This window comes from Oryctolagus cuniculus, chromosome 16, assembly GCF_964237555.1.
Source record: "Oryctolagus cuniculus chromosome 16, mOryCun1.1, whole genome shotgun sequence".
Taxonomy (NCBI): Eukaryota; Metazoa; Chordata; class Mammalia; order Lagomorpha; family Leporidae; genus Oryctolagus; species Oryctolagus cuniculus.
This window is the reverse complement of record NC_091447.1, coordinates 47,243,599-47,269,602: the sequence shown is the minus strand read 5'-3', so window position 1 is coordinate 47,269,602 and position 26,004 is coordinate 47,243,599. Positions and strand designations below refer to the sequence as shown.

Sequence of the window (26,004 nt, the reverse complement as noted above, 5' to 3'; positions counted from 1 at the left end):
TGAGATACGGAGCATTTCCATGGCGTCACTAACTTCCCTGGGCCCTTCCCAGTCAGTGCCTCCCACCTCTGCCATGCCATTTCTGACTTTATCCACCCTAGTTGGTTTTTGCTGTTGTAGAATTTCATTTAAATGGAACCATGAATCACTTCCACCTTCTGTTGCTTGGCGTATGCCTGTAAGATTTACATTGTCAGCAGTAGCAGGAGTTCATGACTTTAAATTTTTTTTGGCCATTGTGTTGAGGAATGTTTGATTTGCTTCTAAGTTTTGGCTATTATGAATAGAGCAGCTCTGATCATTCTTGCGCAAGTCTGTTTTGTGGAACCCTGTTTCAGCTTCTGGTAAATACCTGGGAATGGCATTGCAGGCCACAGGGTAGTGTCCTGAAGCTTCGGTGTGTAGCAGAGTCACCTGCAGAGCTGCTGACCACCAAATGCTGGCCTCATCTCTAGAGTTTTTAATTTAATACGTCCTGAGTGGGTTTTGAGAATTTGCTTTTCTAACAAATCCCTAGGTGACACTGATGCTGTTGGTCCAGGAATCACACTGTAATAACCTCAGTTCTAGGAGAAATTGCTGAGCCTTTTTCAAAGTGGTTACAGCGTTTCATACTCCCATCAGCCCCTTGTGACTGTTCTGATTGCACCACATCTTGACCGACAGCTGCTGTGTTATTCTTTAAGATTAACTGACCATTCTTGGGTAGGGAGTGGTTTCCCACTTTGACTTAAAGTTGGATTTTTCTTGCATCTAATGTTCTGCAGTCTGTGCTTATTAGACATTGGTCAAACTTCTATCTTTTTGTTATTAAGTTGTGGGAATATTTACATATTCTGGATATAAGGCCTTTGTCCGATGTGCCTTATGATAGTTTTTCCCCATCTTTGGCTTGTCCATTTACTTTCTGGATGATGTCCTGTGATGAGTAGATTTAATTTTGAAGCAGTCTAAGATAAAATTTTATGATTATTGCTTCCTCCTTTCTAAGAAGTCTTTGCCTATTTCTAGGTTGTGAAGACATTGCCTAATATTTTCTCCTAAAATTCTAGTTTCATTTTTTGTGTGTAACTATAATCTTGCTCATATTTTATTTTGTGTATGATGAAAGGTGAAATTGTTTATTTTATTTTAGTTTTTTCATTTGGATATCCAGTTACCCTAACATTATCCATGGAAAAGAGTTTCCTTTCCTTACTGAATTGCTTTGATGTCTTTTTCAAAAAATGTTGATTTCAGAGGACTTTTCTGTTCATACAGACAGCATCTAAGAATAATAGCAATCATGATTCACCCTACCGTGTAGTATCATTCCCATTAGAAGTTGCTCATTAGACTCCTTCATGTCACTCAGTCACATCAAGTCTTAGGAAATATGTATCACAGGGAGCGATTGCAGTTTCTCTTCCACTTTGTAGGCAATTCCTCCCTTATAAGTAACCTGAGCTTTTTTCCAGAGATGAATCTGTATGCAGTAGCAATCGCTGTATAATTCTGAATTACAAGTTAAAAGGGATTCAGATTTTGCTTCTGTTCCCTGGAGCAGAAAGTCAGAGACAAATTTTGTTATGGGTGAAGAAGTATGTCAATTAGTTGGAAAAAATTAACTCAAAACTCTGGTGCCCTACAGTTATTTCTTAATAAATCATGAACTCATGAAGGAGTGACTCTTATGCTTCTTGTTGCTCCTCTTTTGCTCTGGAGGTTAGTAATAGAAATGAAATCATGTTGGCTGTTCAGAAGATTCTTATTTAGAAGATGTGATGATATTTATAGGAGAAATATTTTAAAAATTGCTACAAATTAGGACAAGGGATATTTGGGATTTTGTGAATTATGTTCTTCGTTTAGTATTACTGTAGGCTTCTTAGAGTAATGTTCTGTGGGATCATTAATTGCGACAGTCCAGGATACTTCAAAAAGCTCAGGGAATAGTGGATTCAATGATGTTTATTTTGCTGGGAAACTTTCTTAAATTCATGTATAGTTTTTCCATAATATAGACTTTTTTTGAATTTTTAAAATAACCAGTGTATGCATGGACTTCAAAAAATTTTTATACTCAAACAAACATGCTTTAATTCCACTTACTTTCATTTTTTCAAAAATCCTCATACTATACAATTCATAACAAGGAAGGGCCAGTAAAACTTTGATATGTATGGCTTTCTTTTTTTTTTAAAGATTTATTTATTTATTTTAAAGTCAGAGTTACATAGAGAGAGGAGAGGCAGAGAGAGAGAGAGGTCTTCTATCCGATGGTTCACTCCCCAGTTGGCTGCAATGGCCACAGATGCGCCGATCCAAAGCCAGGAGCTTCTTCTGGGTCTCCCACGCAGGTCCAGGGCCCAAGGACTTGGGCCATCTTCCACTGCTTTCCCAAGCCATAGCAGAGAGCTGGATCAGAAGTGGAGCAGTCAGGATTTGAACCGGCGCCCATATGGGATGCCGGTGCTTCAGGCCAGGGCGTTAACCTGCTGTGCCACAGCTCCGGCCCCTATTGCTTTCTTTTAATAAAATATTTATTTATTTGAAAGGCAGAGTAACAAAGAGGGGGAGGAACAGAGAGAAATCTTTAATCTGCTGCTTCATTCCCTAGATGACTAAGCCAAACCCAGTAGCTTAGAACTCCATCTGGGTCTCCCATGTGGATGGCAAGGGCCCAGGCACTTGGCCATCTTCTGCTGCCTTCCCAGGCACATTAGCAGGGAGCTGGATCAGAAGTGGAACAGCCAAGCCTCAAACCAGCATTCCAGTATGGGATGCCAGGACCACAGGCGGCAGCTTAACTTACTGTGCCACAGTTATGACCCCTGATTTCCATGTCTTAAAGAAATGTGATAAATGTACTGTTAATTTAATCTTTTTTTATTTGCTTTCAGAATTCCAACAAGTAAACATCAGTCTGCCAGAAGTTACTTTGAAGTCAAGACCAAAAAGGAGTGTGCGGCAGGTATGTATTCGCAGGCCTCAGGTGTGCTGTTACAAACACCTGGACCCTTTGAATCTCCATGGGCTCTGCCCAGCGAGAGGGTGACACCTAGCGTAGGTGTTTGCCAGGGTGTGGTAAATGGCATGGGTGAACGAGGCCACATGGTTTTGTAGCCCCAGAGGATTCCACACAGTGGTGACCTTGGAGTTCTGCACGGTGAAGATGGGGTACGAGGGCCCTGCTTGTGCCATCTCAGCTGTTTCCTGCTGTTAGCCTCTTTCCTTGCTGACAGACACATGCACCTCGCCTGGAGTCAGCTTGTGTGGTGCCTGTCCTTTTGTTTATCTCCTAACAGGGTGAGAACCTTTTCTCTGCTAAGGGCCATTTGGATATTTACAACATCACTCATGGGCCATGCAAAATTTTCAACTTAAAACTTAACCTGCTACAGATGTATCGAAGTTTGAGTCCTGCTTGCGGTTGCCTTGGCTGGGCCAGAGGGAACCCTTTCGAGGGCCTTGTCCGGCTGGGGGGCCAGATGTTCTCCAGCCCTGAGAGGTTATCTCTTGAGGAGGAATACATCAGGCTGTGAAGTCACAAGATGCTTTCATCTTATCTGAGCTACTCTGGAGTCCAGGATGTAAAATCAGGACAGAAACTTTATGATTGTTCGCCTGGATGTTAGGCTGTCATAATAATAACTTTATACAGTGCTGCAAACCATGAAGTAGGTACTGTTTGTCGCTCCCCCTCTTCATGGAGGAACGACACAGGACCCTGCGCTGTTCTTTCGTCTGCTCGGCCCTCCCCGGGTTTGCTGCTGGTTCTTCCCGGGTTGGCTACTATCCCTTCCACCTCCGTGGAAGGGCAGTTCCCCCTGGCCACATTCCCCACTTCCGCAGGGGAGCGGCACACCGCCGGCCGGCTCTCTCGGGGGCTGCACAGGTGTTCCTTCAGATGTTCCTCTTAGATGTTCCTGGTGCATGCCGTCTCTCTCCTCCTTTATAGTCCTCCTCTGCCAATCCCAACTCGGCTGCCCACACGCCGAGTACGCTGCTCTCCTCCAATCAGGAGCAAGTCCTGCTGTTTATTGGTTGAACTGGAGGCAGCTGGGTAGAAGCTGTTTTCTCCTCTCCCAGCGCCATATTGTGGGAGAGCAGATGCATAGAATAAGTCTTAATTCCAGTAACTTAGTCTAGTCCGGATTGCTCCCCACACTGTTAATTCCCTTATATGGAGAGAGACGTGATGGCTGCAATAGGTGGATCTGACTTACCCAGAATCATAGAAGTGGTAAACGGGCTAAACAATCAAGAACACTGGTTCTTAGAATCAAGATATTGGCCGGCACCGCGGCTCAATAGGCTAATTCTCCGCCTGCGGCGCCGGCACCCTGGGTTCTAGTCCCGGTCGGGGCGCCGGATTCTGTCCCGGTTGCTCCTCTTCCAGGCCAGCTCTCTGCTGTGGCCTGGGAGTGCAGTGGAGGATGGCCCAAGTGCTTGGGCCCTGCACCCACATGGGAGACCAGGAGAAGCACCTGGCTCCTGGCTTTGGATCAGCGTGGTGCACTGGCTGCAGCGCGCCAGCCGCAGCAGCCATTAGGGAGTGAACCAACGGCAAAGGAAGACCTTCCTCTCTGTCTCTCTCTCTCTGTCCACACTGCCTGTCAAATAAATAAATAAATAAATAAATAAATAGAATCAAGATGTCAGGGGCCAGGGCTGTGGTGTGGTGGGTTAAACCACCACCTGTGGTGCTAGCATCCCAAATGGGCACCGGTTCGACTTCCAGCTGCTCCACTTCTGATCCAGTTCCATGAAAATGCACCTGGGAAGGCAGAAAAGTATGGTCCAAGTCCTTGGGCCCCTGCACCCATGTGGGAGACCTTGAAGAAGCTCCTGGCTTCAGTCTGGTCCAGCTGTGGTCATTGTAGCCATTTAGGGAGTGAACCAGCAAATGGAAGTCTCTATCTCTGTGTCTCTCTCTCTCTCTTTCTCTCCCTCTCTCTGCCTCTCTGCTTCTCCCTTTCTGTAACTCCACCTTAAAAAAATTTAGAAAAGAATCAGGATGTCCTCAGCAGTGTGAACGTGGTAGTGAGAGAGGAAACACAGGATGAGGGAAACATCAGTCAGTTGAAGGAATCAGGTGTCTTCCTTGAATGACCTTGAAATAAGACATGTTTGGACAGATTTCTAATAGGCACATTTTATTGAATACTTACCACATGCCACCCTAACTGTGAGAATTTTAAATGTATGAATACATTGAGTCCTCTTAACAGTGTTATGGGCAAGGAGTTTTCATTATTATCTCCATTTTCCTGGTAAGGACAGTGAAACATCCCAAGCTTGGCCAGTTCGCCCACGGTTGTGTAGCCCAGTACCCAGCTGTGAAACCGAGGCTCTGACCTGGGATGTCTAGTCCCCGGGGGATGCGTATAACCATGTATGCCCCGCCTGCTGCCTCTCAGAAGCACACGTGTCCCACGTATTACTTTATGTATGTTGTGAACAACATCTGTCTCTGGTTGGCCCTCCAAGTCTGTGCACTCATGGATTCAACCAACCATTAACTGAAAATATTAAAAACTCTTGCATCTGTGCTGATCATGTACAGACTTTTTTCTTATAGCTATTTCCTAAACAGTGTAGTGTCACAGCTATTTACATAGTATTTACATTGCAGTAGGTATTCTAAGTAACTTAGAGATGATTTAAAGCATACAGGAACAGGTGCATAGGGTCTATGCAAATTCTATGCTATTTTATGTAAGAGACTTAAGCCTCCAAAAATTTTGATATTCATGGCAGTCCTGGAGTGAATCTCTCAGGCATACTGAGGGACAACCAAATAGATACAATGTATGCAAATAGATACAGTGACATATGTATCCCGAAACCGAGTTACATAGGTAAAAATAATTGCCAGTATGATTTAATTTGAATAGTAATTTATGACCATTTGGGTAGTGAACCAGCAAATGGAAGATTTGTCTCTCCTTCATTCTGTGCAACTCTGCCTTTCAAATAAGTAAATCTTTTAAAAAAAGAAAGAAAGAAAGAAAGAAAGAAAGAAAGAAAGAAAGAAGGGAGGGAGGGAGGGAGGGAGGGAGGGAGGGAGGGAGGGAAGGAAGGAAGGAGGGGAGGGAGGGAGGAAGGAAGGAAGGAGGGGAGGGAGGGAGGAAGGAAGGAAGGAGGGGAGGGAGGGAGGGAGGAAGGAAGGAAGGAGGGAAGGAAGGAAGGAGGGAGGGAAGGAAGGAGGGAGGAAGGAAGGAAGGAAGGAGGGAAGGAAGGAAGGGAGGAAGGAGGGAAGGAAGGAAGGAGGGAGGGAGGGAAGGAAGGAGGGAAGGAAGGAAGGAGGGAGGGAAGGAAGGAAGGGAGGGAGGAAGGGAGGGAAGGAAGGAAGGAGGGAGGGAGGGAAGGAAGGAGGGAAGGAAGGAAGGAGGGAAGGAAGGAAGGGAGGGAGGAAGGGAGGGAAGGAAGGAAGGAGGGAGGGAGGGAAGGAAGGAGGGAAGGAAGGAAGGAGGGAAGGAAGGAAGGGAGGGAGGAAGGGAGGGAAGGAAGGAAGGAAGGAGGGAGGGAAGGAAGGGAGGGAGGGAGATAGGAAGGAAGGAAGGAAGGAGGGAAGGAAGGGAGGAGGGAAGGAAGGAGGAAGGGAGGGAAGGAGGGAAGGAAGGAAGGGAGGAGGGGAGGAAGGAGGAAGGGAGGGAAGGAAGGAAGGAAGGAGGGAAGGAAGGAAGGGAGGAAGGAAGGGAGGAAGGAGGGAAGGAAGGAAGGAAGGAGGGAGGGAAGGAAGGAGGGAGGGAAGGAAGGAAGGAAGGGAGGAAGGAGGGAAGGAAGGAAGGAGGGAGGGAAGGAAGGAGGGAGGGAAGGAAGGAAGGAAGGGAGGAAGGAGGGAAGGAAGGAAGGGAGGGAGGAAGGAGGGAAGGAAGGAAGGAGGGAGGGAGGGAAGGAAGGAAGGAAGGAAGAAAGGAAGGAGGGAAGGAAGGAAGGAGGGAGGGAGGGAAGGAAGGAAGGAAGGAAGGAAGGGAGGAAGGAGGGAAGGAGGGAAGGAGGGGAGGAAGGAGGGAAGGAAGGAAGGAAGGAAGGAAGGAAGGAGGGAAGGAGGGAAGGAGGGGAGGAAGGAAGGAAGGAAGGGAGGAAGGAGGGAAGGAAGGGAGGAAGGAGGGAAGGAGGGAAGGAAGGAAGGAGGGAAGGAGGGAAGGAAGGAAGGAAGGGAGGAAGGAGGGAAGGAAGGAAGGAAGGAGGGAAGGAAGGAAGGAAGGAAGGAGGGAAGGTTGGAACTTGTTGGAAAACCTGCTGTAGTATCCAGTCATCCTCTTCTGCAATTAGCAGAGCAGATCTGTCATCCTAAAAATATCTGTTAGGATTTTTTTTTGAAGATTCTTCTTATTGGTCACAGATTACTGTTTTTTTGTTTGTTTGTTTGTTTTTGTTTTTAAGATTTATTTATTTATTTTAAAGAGTTACTCAGAGAGAGAAGGAGGGGCAGAGGGGGAGAGAGAGAGAGAGATCTTCCATCCACTGGTTCACTCCCCAGTTGGCTACAACGGCCAGAGCTGCACCCATCAGAAGCCAGGAGCCAGGAGCTTCTTCAGGGTCTCCCACGTGGGTACAGGGGCCCAAGGACTTGGGCAATCTTCTACTGCTTTCCCAGGCCATAGTAAAGAGCTGGATCGGAAGTGGAGTAGCTGGGACTTGAACCAGCGCCCATAGAGGTTGCCGACACTGTAGGCAGTGGATTTACCTTCTATGCCACAGTGCCGGCCCCACAGATTACTGTTAATCTTTGGTTTCCAATCTCAGAATTATAATCTGTTATTTATCAACTTGATGTAATTAAAGGTTTTTTCTTAAAAATATTTCTAAGTTTAAGAATGTGATTAGCAATTAGACAAAATCTTTGTGGCAGCATTTTTTTAGTTCATTTTAAATGTAACACTCAAAACAAATATACATGTGTTGATTAGTTTTGACTGTATACCTTTGTCATAAAAAATGAACTTGGGTAAGTAAATAAAAATATTTACTGGGTGTGGTCATTTGGCACAGAGCTTAGGATGCCTTTTGGGATGCCTATATCCCTATGAAATACCTGGGTTTGGGCCTCTGTTCATCTTCTGATTCAGCTTCCTGCTAATGCACACTGTGGGAAGCAGCAGGTACTTGGATCCCTCAGGTAACTGGATCCCTGCCACCCATATGGGAGACCCAGATGGAGGTCTGGGCTCTTAGCTTTAACCTGGCCCGGCTCCAGCTAGTGTGGGCATCGGGTGAACCAGCGCGCGCTCGCTCTCTCTCTCTCTCTCTCTCTCTCTTCCTCTGCCTTTCTAATAAATAAAAATAAATGAAAAAAACATTAAAAGTTACTGAGAAGTGCATATTTAACCATGGCATAAGGAGCAAGCTAACTGTAGCTCTTGTAAAAGATTGTTATGGATCACTTAGAGAACAAGGAGAACGGCTGCCTTAGCTCTTGCTGCCAGTACCAGTCCTAATTATAAGGGTGGAGAAAGCTGGCTGTGGAGCGGACAGATCTGGCCCTAGCAGATGATCCAGACTGCCCAGGAGCTCTAGGGGCTGTCCCAGCGAACCCCTGTGTCATTTGGGGTCTTCCTGAACCACACCAGAGGAAGGGGCACATGTCAATCCCAGATTTGCAGATTCTAGAATAAAAATGCCAGTCACCCCCTCCCTATGCCCTCTCAGAAATCCTCAGGAACTTGGAGTTTAAATGAGAATGAGTGCTCCTTTTGTGGTACTGCCTTGAAGATAGAAAAGGAAGACAGCTGGATGCAGAGTGAAGCGTGGTGGAGTGCAAAAGGAAATGTCGGCGCCCTCTGTTTCCTGTGTGCACTGTTCCTCACGGTGCTCACTGTGAGGGAAGGAGTACATACTGGTGGAGAAGACAGAAGTAAGACAAGGCTTTCATCCCGCGCCGCCTTCATTTTCCAGCTGTGTAGATTTGTTATCTCTTCAGAGACTAAGGAAATCCATGGAAATTGGAAGATAAATGCTGAAGGAGTAAAAAGTGTTAGTTTTGCCTTGCTGATCTCTTCCACACTCGGTAGCATTTTATGCTGAGTAGAGAGGGCTTATCTGTGTGTATTTCCCTTACTGTGTTGCAGCGCCTTCGACATCCTCGTAACGTGGAAGAGGAAACCAAATACATTGAGCTCATGATTGTGAATGATCATCTTATGGTAGGATTTGCTGTTTAAAAAAAACTTGTCTGTGCCCACAGTAATATTGGGAGGTTCAGAAATAAGAAGCTAGAAGCCCGTGAGGTTGTAGCTGGGCCTAGTAACCAGCAGCAACCTGCGAGGATGAAGGCGTCTTAGGCGGAAGTAGAGTTCCCTGAGGTATCTCTGTGATTGATGAGGTCAGCTCTGGATTTGCTTGACCAGTGCAGGTGCTAGTATCTGAATGTCCTCATACTGGATGGCAAGATTTAAGGAAAATGTAAACTTATTTTACGTCGAAAGAGTGAGTCACCAGTAATGTGTCTGTTTAGCTTGCAATGTATAGCTTTATCCAAATAAAAGAGCAGTTTTGCCACTTCTCACTTACTGTGGAGAAAAGCGTATGGAAATGCTTATGAGGCCAAGTGGGGGAGAAATTCAGGATAAGAACTTGGCAAAAGCCCCTCTTGTTGAGTTGATTATTTTGACACAGAGGGTAAATATTCACTTTATGGGCAAGCTTCAGTCTGCAGAGTTGTGTTCCTAACACACTGCTGATTGTCCGCTGGAACCAGAAGTTTAAATCCAAAATGTTCATTTGGTGCACATTGCTGCATTTTACTGATTTCAGGCACAAGTGTGTGTTAATTTACTTCAGTTGATTCATTTGAGGAGATGATGTATCATTTTTTTGTATATGATTAATCGAATAATACCGATTGTAACTGCCACTCATAATAATAATAGTGCAAACAGGATTGAGTGCAGCTTCTTTGTGTAGGCTATTTAAATTCATAGAATGTTTCTGTTCTCTGGGATTTTCACAACATAGTAAGTTACAAGAACATATTTTTGATGTTTTCGAATAGTCACAAATTGAGAAGTCTGTAGATACCTGTGACAGGTAACACATAAGTGCAGTGAACCAGATTCAAGGCAGTGGAGCGAGGAGGGTGAGATTTGCGGGGAAAGAGAGGCACGTGGCCTTCTGCAGGGAGCAGCGTCTCACACTTGCTGCTGTTATCTTGTGGGGACGCTGCTTTTCGGTGAAGCCAGGCATCAGGTTTCCCATGACACTGGGTTTCTAAAACACCACTGAGGCCAAACCAGTGGGGCACAAGATCCAACCCCAGCTTATGAGTTGCTCCTTGTGATCCTAGGGGTTCCTTCTTACCGAAAAATGGCCAAGTGCCGTGGACGTGGTGAGTTTTTAGATCTTGCAGTGTTCACACTCACCTTTTCTGACTGTACCCTGATGTAAATTTGTTTGTCTAACAATTTATTGATAAGTTCGTAGATTTTATCCTCTTGAGTAACAGTCCTGATGAAAGCAAATCTGTGGAATGGATGGAATGAGTGTTTTCTTCATCTCACAGATGAGAAACCGAGGCCTGAGGTTTTTAGGAGCTTTGCGTCAGGCTGCGCAGCAGATGAACAGTTAGGTCACCGCCAGTGTGTGTGTGTGTGTGTGTGTGTGTGTAGGTATCTACACCCCTTAGGGATCTTCCCAGCACACCATGTTTTCTCTGCTAGGAAATGTATTTCCTGGCAATTTTGAAAGCCTTCACTTGTTTCCATTTGCTTTCAGTTCAAAAGACACCGGCTGTCTGTGGTACACACCAATACCTATGCAAAATCTGTGGTGAACATGGCAGACTTAGTAAGTATCCCCCGGTGAGTGTGCACTGGAGCTAATAGGATGGGGAGAACAGTGCTTCCAGTTCCCCTGCCCTGAACTGCAGTTTAACCGGGGTGTCTTGAAGGTCCCAGGGGAACCTTGCATTGCACATCATTGCCTTTGACCTCTGGCTGGGAAGATGATGACAGGAAGAGATCAGTTCCTGCCGAGGTAGCTGGAACTCCTCCCTGTGGAAGACAAAGGTTGAGCCATAGCCTCTAACGAAGGCGATCCCCGGGTACCTCTGGTGAATGGGAACCAGTGTACCCACTGTGCCCTGTGCAAGAGTGCCTGGTGCCCAGGTGATGATGCAGTGAGCTCCACTGTACCTGTCTTCCACAGGGACCCTTGACAAAGCGCTGCCGTGCCTTCTCCTCGAGTTTAATCAGAGGCCGGTCGGCGTGTGTGTATTTGCCTGGAGAGTCTTCATTATTCATTTTTTGATAGGGGAAGCCAAGAATGCAGGAGTTCTTAATCCAGAATGCCAGAAAATCCACTCGGAGTGAGCCCTGAGGAGGGTGCAAGTGTTTGTCCAAAAGGGATTTTTTTGTTTCTGATAAGTGCTCTGTTCTTTGGGGATGGCTACTTGGTAAATGTTTTGATGCTCTGTTTTTACTCTAGGCAAATGCATGTAAGTTAGAGAAATAACTATTTCCCTTAAAAACAGTAACATTTCCCATGTGTAACTATAACTCAGGGTGTTTCCATGAAAGGAACTTTGGAGTCCTGCTCATAAACAATTTGATTTTGCCACATGTACAGCTGGTGTGTTCCTTTTGTTAATATACTAGATATATAAAGACCAACTTAAGACAAGGATAGTATTGGTTGCCATGGAAACCTGGGCGGCTGACAACAAATTCGCCATATCTGAAAATCCATTGATCACCCTACGTGAGTTTATGAAATACAGGAGGGATTTTATCAAGGAGAAAAGTGACGCAGTGCACCTTTTTTCGTACGTAACTTTCGTGATGATGTGTTCCTTTTTTTTTTTTTTTTTTGGTTCTGTGTTGAATGCTCTGTTACTTGTACCTGAGATGTATCCTGCCTATTGCATAACACAGTTAGATTTGACGTGGAAGATAACATTTAAAAGGGGTGGTAATGTATAGATAGTTTGAAATTTTCATCAAATTTTAAGAGATTTAATTTTGCATTATTATTGCAACTCTGTTGTGTTTAATTTTTCAAGAGACTTAACCAGAGCATTTGTGGATTAAAAATATTATTCAGACTCATGACAGACAAGTTCCTTAAAGTTTCTGTCTTTTGAATGTTAACACTTTATTTTAAATCTAAGGTGAGAACTTAGTGTTTCTGGAGTTTATCTTTTTATTTTTTTTCATTGTTATTTTCTTTTTTGGGAAGTAACATACATATTTGATGTAATAGCAAATTTTATATATTAGTGATCAAAAACCTGTTATCTAAAGTCAGAGCTGTTGAAGAAAGTTATGTTGACGTGAAAGATGTAATATTTTGTAACTTGCCATTTTAATATAATATCAAATATAGAGAAAAGTCACACGAATGCTACAAGGAAATTATGTATATTCTTAATCCCAAATCATTAATTATTTACATTTCCCCCATGTGTTTTGAGATTTCTTTCTTCCCTGTCTTCCTTCCATCATCTGTTCATCCACCTATCAATTCTTTTTTCTGAATATTTTGAGAGTTTAGTTGGAGATGCTTACCACATGTTTACTACTAAATACTTCAGTATGTATTTTCTAGAAATAAAGATGTTCTCTTCCATAACCACAGTAAGTTACTAAAGCCAGAAAGTTTCACACTGACATAGACCTTCTCTACAGTCTGTAGTCTGTCTTTGTATTTCTCCAATTGTCTCTTTGTCTCTTGTAGCTGATTTTTACCCCAGCCTGGACCCAGTGCAGCATCATTGCATTTAGTCCTGTGTCTCATTATTCTCCGGGCAGCCTCAGCTTTTGAAGCACCTAGGCCAATTACTTTATGGACTGATCCCCACTGTAGGGACATCAGCTGTTTCCTCACTGTGAGATAAAGATTGTATGTGTTTAGCAGAAATACCACAGAAGTGATTTTGTTTCCTTCCTCAGAGTACATTCTATCAGTGACTCCTGTTTAATAGGTGTATGACAAGTTGAGATATTTATTGATTGTAAGGGAAGCATTCCTCAGAAAACTTCTTCCTGGATTATATAAGTAAACTCTTTGTATATTCTTCTCTTACATCAGAAATTTATAGAGACAGCATAGAATTTTACACACATTGAGAAAAGAAATGTAGTCAATTGATGACAAAACGTGCTATGGTGTTCGAACTGTCAGCAGTAAGTGTTTTTCATTTCCTTTTCTAAAGGGGAAGTCAATTTGAAAGTAGCCGGAGCGGGGCGGCTTACATTGGTGGGATTTGCTCGCTGCTGAAAGGAGGCGGCGTGAATGAAGTAGGTGTGAGCATGTGTAAGATACGAGTGCTGGGATGGCTGCAGACACTTCTCTGGTGGCCCAGGCATGGTCTCGCAGGGTCGCCCCTACTCCGGATGCTAGGTTCTGTGATTCTCCGTCAATGTGGCCACTACCAATGGCTCTGTGTTTCACTTAGAATAATTTCCATATTAAGCTGGAAGTATTTTTCAGATTATATAGAGAGGATCTTTACCTTTACCCGTGTTCAAAAATAAGTCCCCATCTGTCACTCTGAATGAACATCTGGAGAAATGAGGGGTTCCCTAAGCACTGGGTTGCCACATAACAACCCAGTTGGATGTTTTCTTCTCTGCTCAGTATTTGACAGTACTGACAATTACTGGGGAAAAACTGGGGGGAGGTTTTCCAAAAGACTCCTTTTACATCTGAGGTACTAAACTGGATGGAAGTGACCTAACGTATCTTTGGGAGGCTACGTTTTAGAAAAATATCCTGAGATCTTCCATTTCTGTTGGCTGGGGATCACCATGGCTCCCTGTCACTCATCCTGTTTGTTCTCTGAAGCCACCTTGCGCACCAGGCTGGGGCGGGAGGTGGATCTCAGGAGTGCAAGGGGATACATAACCATGAACACATTCCAAATAATTTTTGCACACTTATTTTTATTTTGTTTGAAAGGCTGGTTTAATCATAGACAACATTAGGTTTCTCAGATATATTGCTAGGAAAATTTGGACTCAGAATTAGTTTTAAGTTTCCAAACTTGAAAGTTGCCCATTCCCTGGTTTCTAATCTTCCCTAGAAGGCCTAATCAAGTGTGGATTTTTTTCTTTCCTTACTTCTTCCCAAATGCATGTTCAGCAGTAGCTACCAATGTGTTTAACCTCTGCTAAAGAAAATGCCTATAAGTTACTTATTGTTAATTGTATTGTGACATTGTTCTTTTGTCCATCTTAAATGAAAAGCAATTTGCATTTATATGTTTCATTTTGCTTGTCTTTCAGTATGGGAAAACTGACCTAATGGCGGTTACACTTGCTCAGTCATTAGCCCATAATATTGGTATTATCTCAGACAAAAGAAAATTAGCAAGTGGTAAGTTTTAGTACATGTATAGTTTAGTTGTATTTGAAATAAACCCTATGTAAAATATTTTAGAGAATGAGGTTCTTTGATTCAGTTGCTAGATTAAAAGAATTTTCATGATAGTGTGAAACAAACAGCATAAAATTGGTTTTTAAAACTAGCACAAAGGGATAGTTACATTATAGATGTGTAAGAAAAATTACAGAGCCATGTGATAATAAATTCTTAGTAATTCTTAGCTGAACCCAACCTGCAAAAGGCAAAATAAGTAAATTTTGGTCATGTAAGGTGCCCTGGATGCAAGCATACTGTTTTATTGTGGTTTATTCATAATTCCTTTAAGCATGGCAGCATGGCCACGGAGTAGAATGGGCCCCGGAGTAAAGGCCAGGTTTACCATTATGAGGATCGTCTTCTCCCCATCAGTAAAGTTACTTCACATGAGTATTCATGTGTTCTGTATACAGAGGAGTACTTTGATGACAACCACGTTGATTTTAGTAACAGCAATCATTTGTATCATTGTTCACCTTAAGGGTTACTACTTATAGAGCACCCGTTATCTGCCACAAGGTATGATGACATTCCCTAGATCTGGAAACTCATTTCCCCACCAAGAGTGCCCATTTTTAGCCCCATCTGACAGAGAAGTGAGTAATCTCAAAAAGGCAACATCTCCCAGATACCCAGGTACTAGGTGACAAACCCGGGTGTTGAACCCAGGTATCCCTGGTTCTGAAGCCCTCTGCCTAACCTGTGTACTCTCCTGCCTCCGACCAGGAGCCCTCCTGACAAGCTTTGCCAATGAGTAAGAAACTAATAATTCCCAGAAGGGCCTAGGAAACTGGACCCTGTAGCATCACCATAAGTTCTTATTTCATTGTAATTGGTCATCCTTCATTTAAACTGTTGTAAGCGAATGGTTTAAAAATGAGGCCGTTTGTTGAAAATATCAGAAGATTTTGGTATTATAATAAAATTATGTCATTTTGATAGATCAAAGTATATATTTGTTGCTATATGTTGCATAAAGAACTTGAAATGTAAGGAGAACATTTTAAAAGATATTTAAGAAATAAAATGAAGAGATTGTTTTGATGCAGTTGTGTTCAGTGTATGAAAAGGCGTGTGTATCCTTTGTTCTCCTAGGTGAGTGTAAGTGTGAGGACACGTGGTTGGGATGCATCATGGGCGACACTGGGTGAGCCACTTCTATGTGAAAGTCACTCCCTCTTCCTTTCCCTGTGCCCTTGTCTTTTTAGGAAACTGACACTCAGCAACTGAGTGCCTGTTGGAAGTCAATATTCTATTTGTTTTAAATTAAGTTTATTTTATTTATTTATTTATTTATTTTTGACAGGCAGAGTGGACAGTGAGAGAGAGAGACAGAGAGAAAGGTCTTCCTTTGCCGTTGGTTCACCCTCCAATGGCCGCCGCGGCCGGCGCGCTGCGGCCGGCGCACCGCTCTGATCCGATGGCAGGAGCCAGGAGCCAGGTGCTTCTCCTGGTCTCCCATGGGGTGCAGGGCCCAAGCACCTGGGCCATCCTCCACTGTACTCCCTGGCCACAGCAGAGGGCTGGCCTGGAAGAGGGGCAACCGGGACAGAATCCGGCGCCCCGACCGGGACTAGAACCCAGTGTGCCGGTGCCGCTAGGCGGAGGATTAGCCTAGTGAGCCGCGGCGCCGGCCAATTAAGTTTATTTTCATTTTATTTGAAGAGCAGAGCGACAGAGACAGATAGATCTCTTGTCTACTGGTTCACTCCCCAGATACCTACAACAGCTGGGTCTGGGCCAGGCCAAAGCCAGAGTGCAGAACTAAGTCCAGGTCTTCCATGTGGGTGTCAGGGACTCAAGCACTCCAGCCATCCCCTGCTGCTTCCCAGAGTTCACGTTAGCACATAAGTGGATCTGAAGTGAAACAGCTGGGACTTGAACCCAGGCACTCTGATGTGGGTGCCCAGGCGGCATCCTAACTCCAGTACCAAATGCACACACTGGCCTTGCTGTTGGTCATCAGCATTAGGTTTGTGCTGTTTATCCATATTGGGAATATTTAGCTCTTCTTCATTGAATATCATTCCACAAGAAGTGGTCATCAAAGAAGGTGGTACTTTTCTCTGAAGGGAGGAGAGAACTTCCACCTTGCTTATGGCCTTGTCTAAACACTAACGGAGTTCTTTGTGGATTCAAAAGTCTTCCATAACCTAGGCAGCTCATGTCAAGAGCCTCGGGTGATCACTGATGTCATACCTAAGAGTGTTAATTGTTGAATTAACAACAGGAGTCGCTGTGCACTAACTTCCGGTGCAGGACCTCTGTCTTCAAAGAGTTGTATTATAATTATGTCTAAGTGCTCGCAAAAGATGTATCATTCTTGGGTGCTTCTTTAAAGTTAATTAAGTTTCAGCCAGCGCCACGGGTCACTAGGTTAATCCTCTGCCTGCGGTGCCAGCACTGCAGGTTCTAGTCCCGATTGGGGTGCCGGATTCTGTCCGGGTTGCTCCTTTTCCACTCCAGCTCTCTGCTGTGGCCCGGGAAGGCAGTGGAGGATGGCCCAGGTGCTTGGGCCCTGCACCCGTGTGGGAGACCAGGAGGAAGCACCTGGCTTCTGACTTTGGATTGGTGCAGCGCCGGCCGTAGCGCCATTTGGGGGGTGAACCAATGGAAGGAAGACCTTTCTCTGTGTGTCTCTCTCTCACTGTCTAACTCTGCCTGTCCCAAAAATAAATTAATTAATTAATTAAAAAAATAAAGTTAATTAAGTTTCTGAAAAAAAAAAAAAAGAAGTGAAATAAACTTCACGATGGAATGACTTTGAACAGCCCTTGTCTCGACTGTTGAGGAATAGTTTTTTGGTTTTGTTATTTTCCTGCACATTGTTAAACTCTTTACTTAATATAGAGTTGGTCTTCTTTCTATAAAGTTAATCGAAAATGGATCTTAATGGAGAATGGGACTGGGAATGGGAGAGGAAGGAGAAGGAGGGGTGGGAGGCAGGTATGGTGGGAAGAATCACTGTTCCTAAAGTTGTACTTATGAAATGCATGACGTTTGTATTTCTTAAAAGGTTTCTTTGGGGGAAAAAATGTCATTCCACACAGAACTCTTTTTTTTTTACATTTTATTTCAGAATAGCTTTAAATTTCCAAAATAAAAATTGTGAGGTAGTAATACAAAAATTTCCCATATAGCCCTCGCCCGTCTCCTCTATTAACATCTCATATTGGTATCTTTGTCACAATTAGTGAACCACACCCAGCTCCCTGTTTTGTTTTGTTTTTATCCAAACTCCTTTTATCCGCCCACCCCCACCCCCCCAGCCTCCCTGATGATCCTGCAGTGTTCCGATTGAGGTTGGGTTTTGTTTTCCTTTGTGCTCCCACATACACAGAGCACATTCAGCATTTGTCTATGTGTCTGGCTTGTTCCACTCAATGGGATGCACTCCAGCTCCCTCCGTCTTGCTGCGAATAACAGCATTTCATTCTTTTTCATCTGCTGAGAACTTTTGTGAGTCTCTGTTGTCTCAAGAATAAGTTTCAGGTGCCCCATGGCAGTACTTACATGTGTGTAATATTTCCTCATCTGGATTTACGGTCTCCTTGTCCCCTACTGTTTGTGATGAGATTTCTTACCCTAATTGTGCATGAGTTCCCGGTTTCGTTTACTGGCTAATCAAAATCCTATATGGATTTTCTGCTTCTTAAAACTTACTTGTCATGATTTCACATGAATTTCCAGCTTTGTTTATTTCTTCACTATATTCTCTTTGCATGGAATGCCTTTCCTTTCTTCCTTCTAAGCATATTTCTAGCCATCTGAGGTTTATTAAAAATTTTAACCCCTGCATATACTTTTGCTTCCTCTAACCAATTTGTTATAAATTTTTGAGGGATTACATTTTTTAAAAGCTTTTATTAATTAATTAATTAATTTATATATTTATTCGAGAGACAGAGTTACAGACAGAGGGAGAGACACAGAGAGAAGTCTTCCATCTGCTGGTTCATTCCCAATTGGCTGCAATGGCCAGAACTTGGCTGATCCAGAGCCAGGAGCCAGGAGCTTCTTCCAGGTCTCCCACATGGGTGCAGGGGCCCAAGCACCTGGGCCACTTTCCACTGCCTCCCCAGGTCACAAGCAGAGAGCTGGATCAGAAGAGGAGCAGCCAGGACAGAAACTGCCACCCATGTGGAATGCTGGCACTATAGCCGGAGGCTTAACCCACTACGCCACGGTGCTGGTCTTGAGGGACTACGTTTTACATTGATTTATATTTCATTCCTCATACTATAACCCTACATATAGACTGGGCTTTCAACAAATATTTATTGATTGCATTTGAATTTTGAATTCTCAGAATATCCTATAAGGAAAATAAATGTTGGAGGGAATGTATATGCAAATATATATATTAAAAATTTTTCAAAATATCTTTCATTAGTAATGATAAGAAATTATAAATACAGTACAACCCATAAAATCATCTAATTCTTAGTCCTCCTTCAAGTTGGCCTTGTATTTCATGTCATTTATGACACGCGTTTCATGTATCAGGTGTCATTTTTAGTTTTTCTCTTTAGCTTTTTTTAGTCTGAAAGACCTCCTCAGTCTGTCTGTGTCTTTCATTCTTTCATGATGTGACACATTTATTGATTATAGGTCAGTTATTTTGTAGCATGCTCAGAAGTTTGGATTATACCCCAGTTTTAATGTTTAAGAAAAATTCCTTATAGCATAAGTTTTTTCTAATTCTCCTTGATTTTAAATTACTGGTCCCAGGGGCCGGTGCCATGGCTCACTTGGTTAATCCTCCACCTGTGGCACCAGCATCCCATATGGGCACCAGTTGCTCCTCTTCCAGTCCAGCTCTCTGCTGTGGCCTGGGAAGGCAGTGGAGGATGGCCCAGGTGCTTGGGCTCCTGTACCTGCACGGGAGACCAGGAAGAAGTACCTGGCTCCTGGCTTCGGATCGGCACAGCTCCGTCCGTAGCGGCCATTTAGGAGTGAACCAACAGAGGGAAGACCTTTCTCTCTGTCTCTCTCTCTCACTGTCTATAACTCTACCTGTCAAATTAAAAAAAAAATTACTGGTCTTGTATGTTTGTGTTTCTGTTGAATGAATATGCAAATAACAAACAACCTGTAATCACCAAAGGAAGAATTCAGAAATTCCTTTGAAAGAAAACTCTGGCTGATTGAATATAAATTTTGTACATAAGTGGAATTTATTTTATATGATAATGTACAATATTTACAGAATTCCATTTAAGACTAGCAAGGGAGGGCAGAGCTGTGCTTATGTATATTGATTTTCTTCTTTCTTATAGCTATTATCTTCCTAAAAAGTTCACCCAGTGTAACATCGAAGAGTATCATGATTTCCTAAATAGTGGAGGCGGTGCCTGCCTTTTCAACAAGCCTTCTAAGGTAATAAGTGTGATCAAGTTATTAATTATTAATTTTTTAAACAAAAATTTTCAGCCATTATAAAAATAGCTTCAATATAGACTTTATGTAATATTTTAGATATGCCAAATATCTGCCCTTCAAAGTCAGCTTTAATACTGGACGTTCTGGGCTATTCTGATAGGACTAGAAAGTAGGCAGAAATGAGTGCTGGCTTCCTGAAACTTGCCATTTTCTTTGTTTATGGCCAAGTGAGGATTCAGAGTTGGCTCCGTGCTGCCTTCCGTTCCACCGCATTGCTGCTTGCTTCCCCTGTGGATACCTAAGCGCGGCTCACAGTGGTGGGAAGAGGGACAACCCTCACCTGGTCGCTGCCTTGTGCTGCCTTGCGGATTGAGCGGTGTGATTCAGGTTACTTCCCTACCTGAAACCAGGCCGCCCTGAAGCAGAAAGGGAGGGCGTCTTTCTGTACTTGGACTTGCTCACGAGCTTTTGCAGCTTGCACTGCGTCTGGTTACTGACTAAGAAGCAGTTCTTCCTCCTGTGTTTGGCGTCTTATTGGACAAGAGTGCTGTAGCCTAGCTGAGTGTGTGAGCTCTTCCATGCGACAGGTGCAGATGCGACCTTGCGCTTGTTGTCCTTCCCCTGGGTGCATCCTCTGCTCAGCACAGTGAAGTTGTGAGAGGAGTCGGAATGCATCGAGGAGCAAATTCATCGTTAAGACTCTGTCCAGAGCTCTGGGAGGAGTGTAGGAACTAAATCACTGCTGCCCTAAGTGTAACATGGTCTACGTCTGTTTACCTGAGTGACTGATTATTCTAAACCCAGAGCGTGAATATTGGTGTTTTTCATCTGAAAAATTTCCACTTTGATTTTTCAATTGTTATGATCACTTTAACTGATACTAAAGTAAAGGGATGAGTTGATTCTTTTGTAGGTAGGGAGAGAATGAAATCAGGTGGGGTTCTCCTTGTTTTGTTTTGGGCTTTCCTTTAGTTAGTTATGCAAATACATGTGGGTGTGGATGTGTTTGTAAGTGTCTGTACACTTTGAGGCTTTAGTTTAGACACTGATTAACTTCTGAATGAGTATTAGATATGTACCATATAGCATTAATTTACTAATTACTAATTTTTGTGTATCACCATAGGATAAATTGTACTCAGCAGATAATAATATTGATAGACAGTTAAAACAAAAAAAGAGTTAAAATACACTCTTGGATAAGTCAAGAGATTGCTTTAGTCTCCAGGACAAATTATTGTTATTCCCTGCAAAGCTACGTTAGCAGGAAGAGGTAAATTTTCTAGTCAGTAGTTTACTAGGTACATTAATGTTTATGATATTTTCTTCATTGTTTATCAAATAACTTTCTGTTTTAGAAAGCAATGTTATTAAGAAAGTTATTTTCATAGGTGGATAAATTTGGTCCTCACCACAGTTTTGTAATGTAGATGGACAGCTACCCAAGATAGCAGTTGAGCCAAAATTTTAATTCAGACATTCTGACATAAATTCCTTGCTACCTAATTAAATTTTGGGAGTCAGTATGGTTTGATTTTAGTCTATGGCTAGGTTGTCTTTTATTTTTGTTCCATTTAACTTGATCCTACTTGATCTGTATAAGGGTACTTCAGAAAGTTTAAGGGAAATGAAACTAACAGATAAGGTCAATAAAATTTGTGCAATATAATTTGAAATCCATGCTTCTTCATAATATGTGTTTTCATGAACTTTTTGACATACTGTTTTATGCATGGATTCTAAAAATTTTTGTACCAATATAAACTTAGCTTTTACTTCTGTTTTTCTATGTACCTGTTGAAATAGCATCATATGCAAACATGCATGTAAAAACATATGCATGCATTAAATATAAAATGTTCCAAGAACCAAAGCCATGTTTTCTAGTGTAGGAAAATAAACAAAAAACCCTAAAACATATTTTGGCATGACTGGCAACTCTGCCAGATGTGTAGGTGTAGCAATTATGATCTGTCAGAGTCTCCTGTGTTGATTTTTCAGTATTTTAGTTCCCTTTTTGGTTTTCCTCCCACAGCTTCTTGATCCTCCAGAGTGCGGTAATGGCTTCATCGAAACTGGAGAGGAGTGTGACTGTGGGACCCCTGCAGTAAGTTTCTGGTTATCCTGATGATGTTTTTAAATAATTCAGTCATTCCACGTCCAGGCACTGAGATATACAGACCCAATGTCTTACTTCGAAGTATTATTTTTTTTTAAAGATTTATTTATAAACTTGAAAACGAGAGAGAGAGAGAGAGAAATCTTCCAATCTTCCTTCCTCTGGTTTACTTCCCAGATGACCACAATGGCCAGCACTGAGCTAGGCTGAAGCCAGGAGCCAAGAACTTCATCTGAATCTCCCACACTGGTTGCAGGGCCCCAAACACTTGGGCCATCTGCTGCTTTCCCAGGTCATAGACAGGGAGCTGGATGGGAAGTAGCGTAGCCGGGACATGAAGTAGCACCATACAGGATGCTGGCCTTGCAGGTGGTGGCTTTACCTGCTGTGGCACAACACTGGCCCATCACTCGGAAGTTGTATAGGGATTGTGGAAGGAAGATATTGTTTGTACATTTATTTTATAAAATATCCTGGCACTTTACGGAAGAAATGGCATTTTCTCATGAGTTGCACATGTTTCTGTTCCTTAGGAGTGTGTCCTTGAAGGGGCTGAGTGCTGCAAGAAATGCACCTTGACCCAGGACTCTCAGTGCAGTGATGGTCTCTGCTGTAAAAAGTGCAAGGTAGGTGCATGGTTGTTACTGCCACCTGACGGGAAAGGAGCATGTTTGCTGTAATTGTTAACGCCAGGTAGACGAATCTGACGACAGTAAAGGCATCCAACATGTTTTAAAGGACCACGTGCTTTGTGCTGAACAGGATCTTCACGAGTTACCAGGACAGTAATTATCCCCATCTAACTTTTGAGAACACTGAGGCTTGTAGTTGTTCATTAGTTTGGCCAAAATCTTGTACCAAGTAATTCCGGAATCCAGGGGTCGGAACCTATTAATTCTGAGAGACCCGAGGAGCAGGCATGAGAAACAAAACCAGATGTCTCTGGGCTTCAAATGGTTTTACCCCACCTTGCAAAACCAAGTAGTTATTCAATAGTTTCTTCTTCTCCTGTGGCTCGGCTTGGTGTAGTTCTTGCATCATCTGTCGTGGGATATAAAGGAACACTTTGGGACATGATGTAGCTTACAGTGTGGCACATGGAAACTTAGAACGCATCTTTGCACACTTACCTGTTTTCATCTTCCACCAGCATCCTCATACCTGTCTCCAAATACTTAAGCCTTTATATCAAGACTAATAGTTGTTTGGGGCTTCCATTTACAAAAAAATCTAATTCTTTTTTTGTTGTTTTAAGAATTACTTGTTTGAGTGGTAGAGTTACAGACAGAGAGAGGGAGAGACGGAAAGGTCTTCTATCTGCTGGCTCACTCCCCAGATGGCCACAACACCAGAGCTGAGCTGATCCGAAGCCAGGAGCTGGGAGCTTCTTCTGGGTCTCCCACACGGCTGCAGAAGCCCAGGCACTTGAAGTCATCTTCTAATGCTTTCCCAGGCCACAGCAGAGAGCTGGATCAGAAGAGGAGCAGCTGGGACATGGACTGGTGCCTTATGGGATTCTGGTGCTATAGGTGGAGGCTTAGCCCACTGTGGCACAGCACTGGCCCAAAATCTAATTTTCTTTTTTTCTCTTCTCTTGTAAGATCTGGTTTAATAGCCTACATTATTTCTGAATTTTCATATCTGTCTCTGCCTTCAGTCTGTGCATTGAAGGGAGCAGAGCCAGGCATCTGCACGGTAATTGGTACAGGGTCTCGGTAAATGTTTGTCGAGTGAATGAAAGCATGTGCACAGCGCTCTCTTGATGATTGCTTGCTGATTGAGTGACTGTAGTGTGTGGGTTATGGAGGCAGGACCAGACCTATCACCTAAGTGTCTACCGTGTGCCAGAGATTGTGCTCAGCACTTCTGATGTGTACCGTCCTATGTCTGCACGTCTCAACCTGTTGGCAGTTTTGGGTGAATCTCTCTTTGCCGTAGGGTTGTGCCTCGTGCATTGTAGGATTTTTAGCTGCTGGCAGCACCCTTTCTAATGGTGACAAAGAAAAACATCCCTAGACAGTGCCAAATGTTTCTCCGGAGGCCACATCACCCTGATTGAGACGCTGTCCTGGATAACAGGCGCCCTCTTGGGATAGGCTTTATCTCCTGCTTGTCACGGCTGAGCGATCCTAGTCTCAGGAAGTTAGACTCCCTGCACAGGCCGGCGCAGCTGGCAATGCGAGTGTGACTGCATCCCGGATGGGCTGGCAGCCGTCTCTGTTGTTTCCCCTCTACCGCTGTGTCTTCTGGCAGCTTTTAAAGACAGGCAAGGCGCTGGCAGAGGTCTCTGGAAGCGCTCTCTAAAAAAGGAAGATTAAGCCAAATGTGAAACACTCTTGCATCTTGGCTACCTCCACTGTTTATTCTGTGAGCTTCTCCAAATGCCATAACAAGGGATCCCACGTCATTTGTCTTAATCCTTGGCATTTTAAGAATGCTGTTAATGGCACCTTCCTTTCCCTTGATTTCTAGAATTAGGCTCTTTGTGCTGTAATCATTTCAAGGAACAAATACAACATATCCCAGTTAAAAGATGTATGGTAAAATGGCATGATTAGCTACTATCCTACAAAGTGAGTTAACAGCTGTGCTAGTCGAGTAAGGTCTTTCTTTTGCCACCTTCTCCACCCCGTTTCCTTACTCTCCTCCATCTGCACCACTAGGGGAGCCAAAAGCAGATAGTGAATGGAGAAGGGAGAGTAGAAAAACAGGTGGGAAATTGCACAGATCTCTGTTTCTTCTGTGTGGATTTATAATAATGTATCTGTAAGTCAGGCGTTGGTGGGCTTGGTCTGCAGTGCTAGGTAGTGAATAGTTTAGGCTTTGTGCAGCTTCAGGTCTCTACCACAGTACTCACCTCTGTCTTTGAAAACAGCCATCAAAAATACAGAAACAGGTGGGCACGACTGTGTTCCAGTGCAGCTTTATTGTAAAGGTAGTCAGGCAGCCACATTTGGCCGTGAGGCCGTAGTTCTAGAGCCCTTCTGTAAAATATTGCGTGTTTACTTGTTTGTAGCTCTTCTCCTTGCATTGCAGTGGTAGGGATTTTGGTTGATTTATTTGCTGTCGTATCCAGCTCTTGGAGCAGGTTCTCCCTCACTCAACTTCCTTTCTGAAGTTTCCTGGAAATTGCTGAACATTTATACTCTCACCTGAACTCTCCATCAGATCTGCTCCTAGGAGGATTATTTTCACCTTAGATATTCCACAGTCGTGGCTTGCCCAAATCCTAAATGATCTTGCTTATTTCTTTATTTGTATGGTCCATTTATGCCCATTAAAATGGAAGTCCCTTGTGAGCAAGGTTCTTGTGTTTTCTTCTACATTGAATCTGCAATGGCTAGAATGGTGCCTGGCATGTCCTAAGATATTCGTAAATACTTGATGAATGAACCCAAATTTTATTCTAAGGTCCTTAAAAATATCTGCTGACATCCTGATTGGAGTTGGGTAAGAGCTGCCCATGTCCCAGGAACAATGGGAGACTTGAGTGCCTGGAGAGCTCCCAGCAGGGAGAGAAGATGAGCTTGATACAGAAGCAGGTGGAGCAGAGACAGAAGCATAGGGCAGCCTCTGCCGCCAGGGTTTGCAGAGGGAGAAGGAAGGGTGCTGAAGAGGGCTGAGGAGGTGTCCCATTATCTTTGTTCTAAGCACTCTGGTGATTTATAAATGAGTATAAACCTTTGGGCAACTCCCACACTTACATGATGGATTTGAGGTGGTTGAAAATAGAAATCAAACACAAAAAAATCGGATCAGCGCGGTGCGCCGGCCGCAGCGCACCAGCCACGGTGGCCATTGGAGGGTGAACCAACGGCAAAGGAAGACCTTTCTCTCTGTCTCTCTCTCTCACTGTCCACTCTGCCTGTCAAAAAAAGAAAATAATAATAAAAAAAATTCAATACACAGACTCAAATAATGGAAAAATTATAAAAAAGAAGAAAAGACCAAGATTTAACCTAGGTAACAATGAGGCAGGCTGCAAGAAGGGAGGGGAGAGCATGTGGCATAGGGGAAGGGGAGAGGATGGCTTCGAAAATCTGACTTTGGTGATTTAGCCCAAACCGGAACCTTCAAATTCTTGGCAGATTGGAGGAAAGAAAGAAAGAGAGGGAGAGAAGGAAGGCAAAGAAAGGAAGGAAGGAAGGGAAAGAAAG

General features: G+C 43.5%; 1 protein-coding gene across 22 annotated transcripts in view; it reads left to right on the top strand.

The window, feature by feature from the left end:
- The window catches only part of ADAM22 (ADAM metallopeptidase domain 22), a 245,839-nt gene that overhangs the window by 166,394 nt on the left and 53,441 nt on the right, over positions 1–26,004 (top strand). For all 22 annotated transcript variants that reach the window (XM_070059837.1, XM_070059834.1, XM_070059833.1 and 19 more), the window contains 10 exons: positions 2,883–2,953; positions 9,060–9,134; positions 10,702–10,773; positions 11,583–11,749; positions 13,139–13,223; positions 14,211–14,301; positions 15,442–15,493; positions 19,626–19,725; positions 21,764–21,835; positions 22,381–22,473. In XM_070059837.1, coding sequence (XP_069915938.1) covers positions 2,883–2,953; positions 9,060–9,134; positions 10,702–10,773; positions 11,583–11,749; positions 13,139–13,223; positions 14,211–14,301; positions 15,442–15,493; positions 19,626–19,725; positions 21,764–21,835; positions 22,381–22,473 — 878 coding nt within the window. The remainder of the gene's footprint in view (positions 1–2,882; positions 2,954–9,059; positions 9,135–10,701; positions 10,774–11,582; positions 11,750–13,138; positions 13,224–14,210; positions 14,302–15,441; positions 15,494–19,625; positions 19,726–21,763; positions 21,836–22,380; positions 22,474–26,004) is intronic.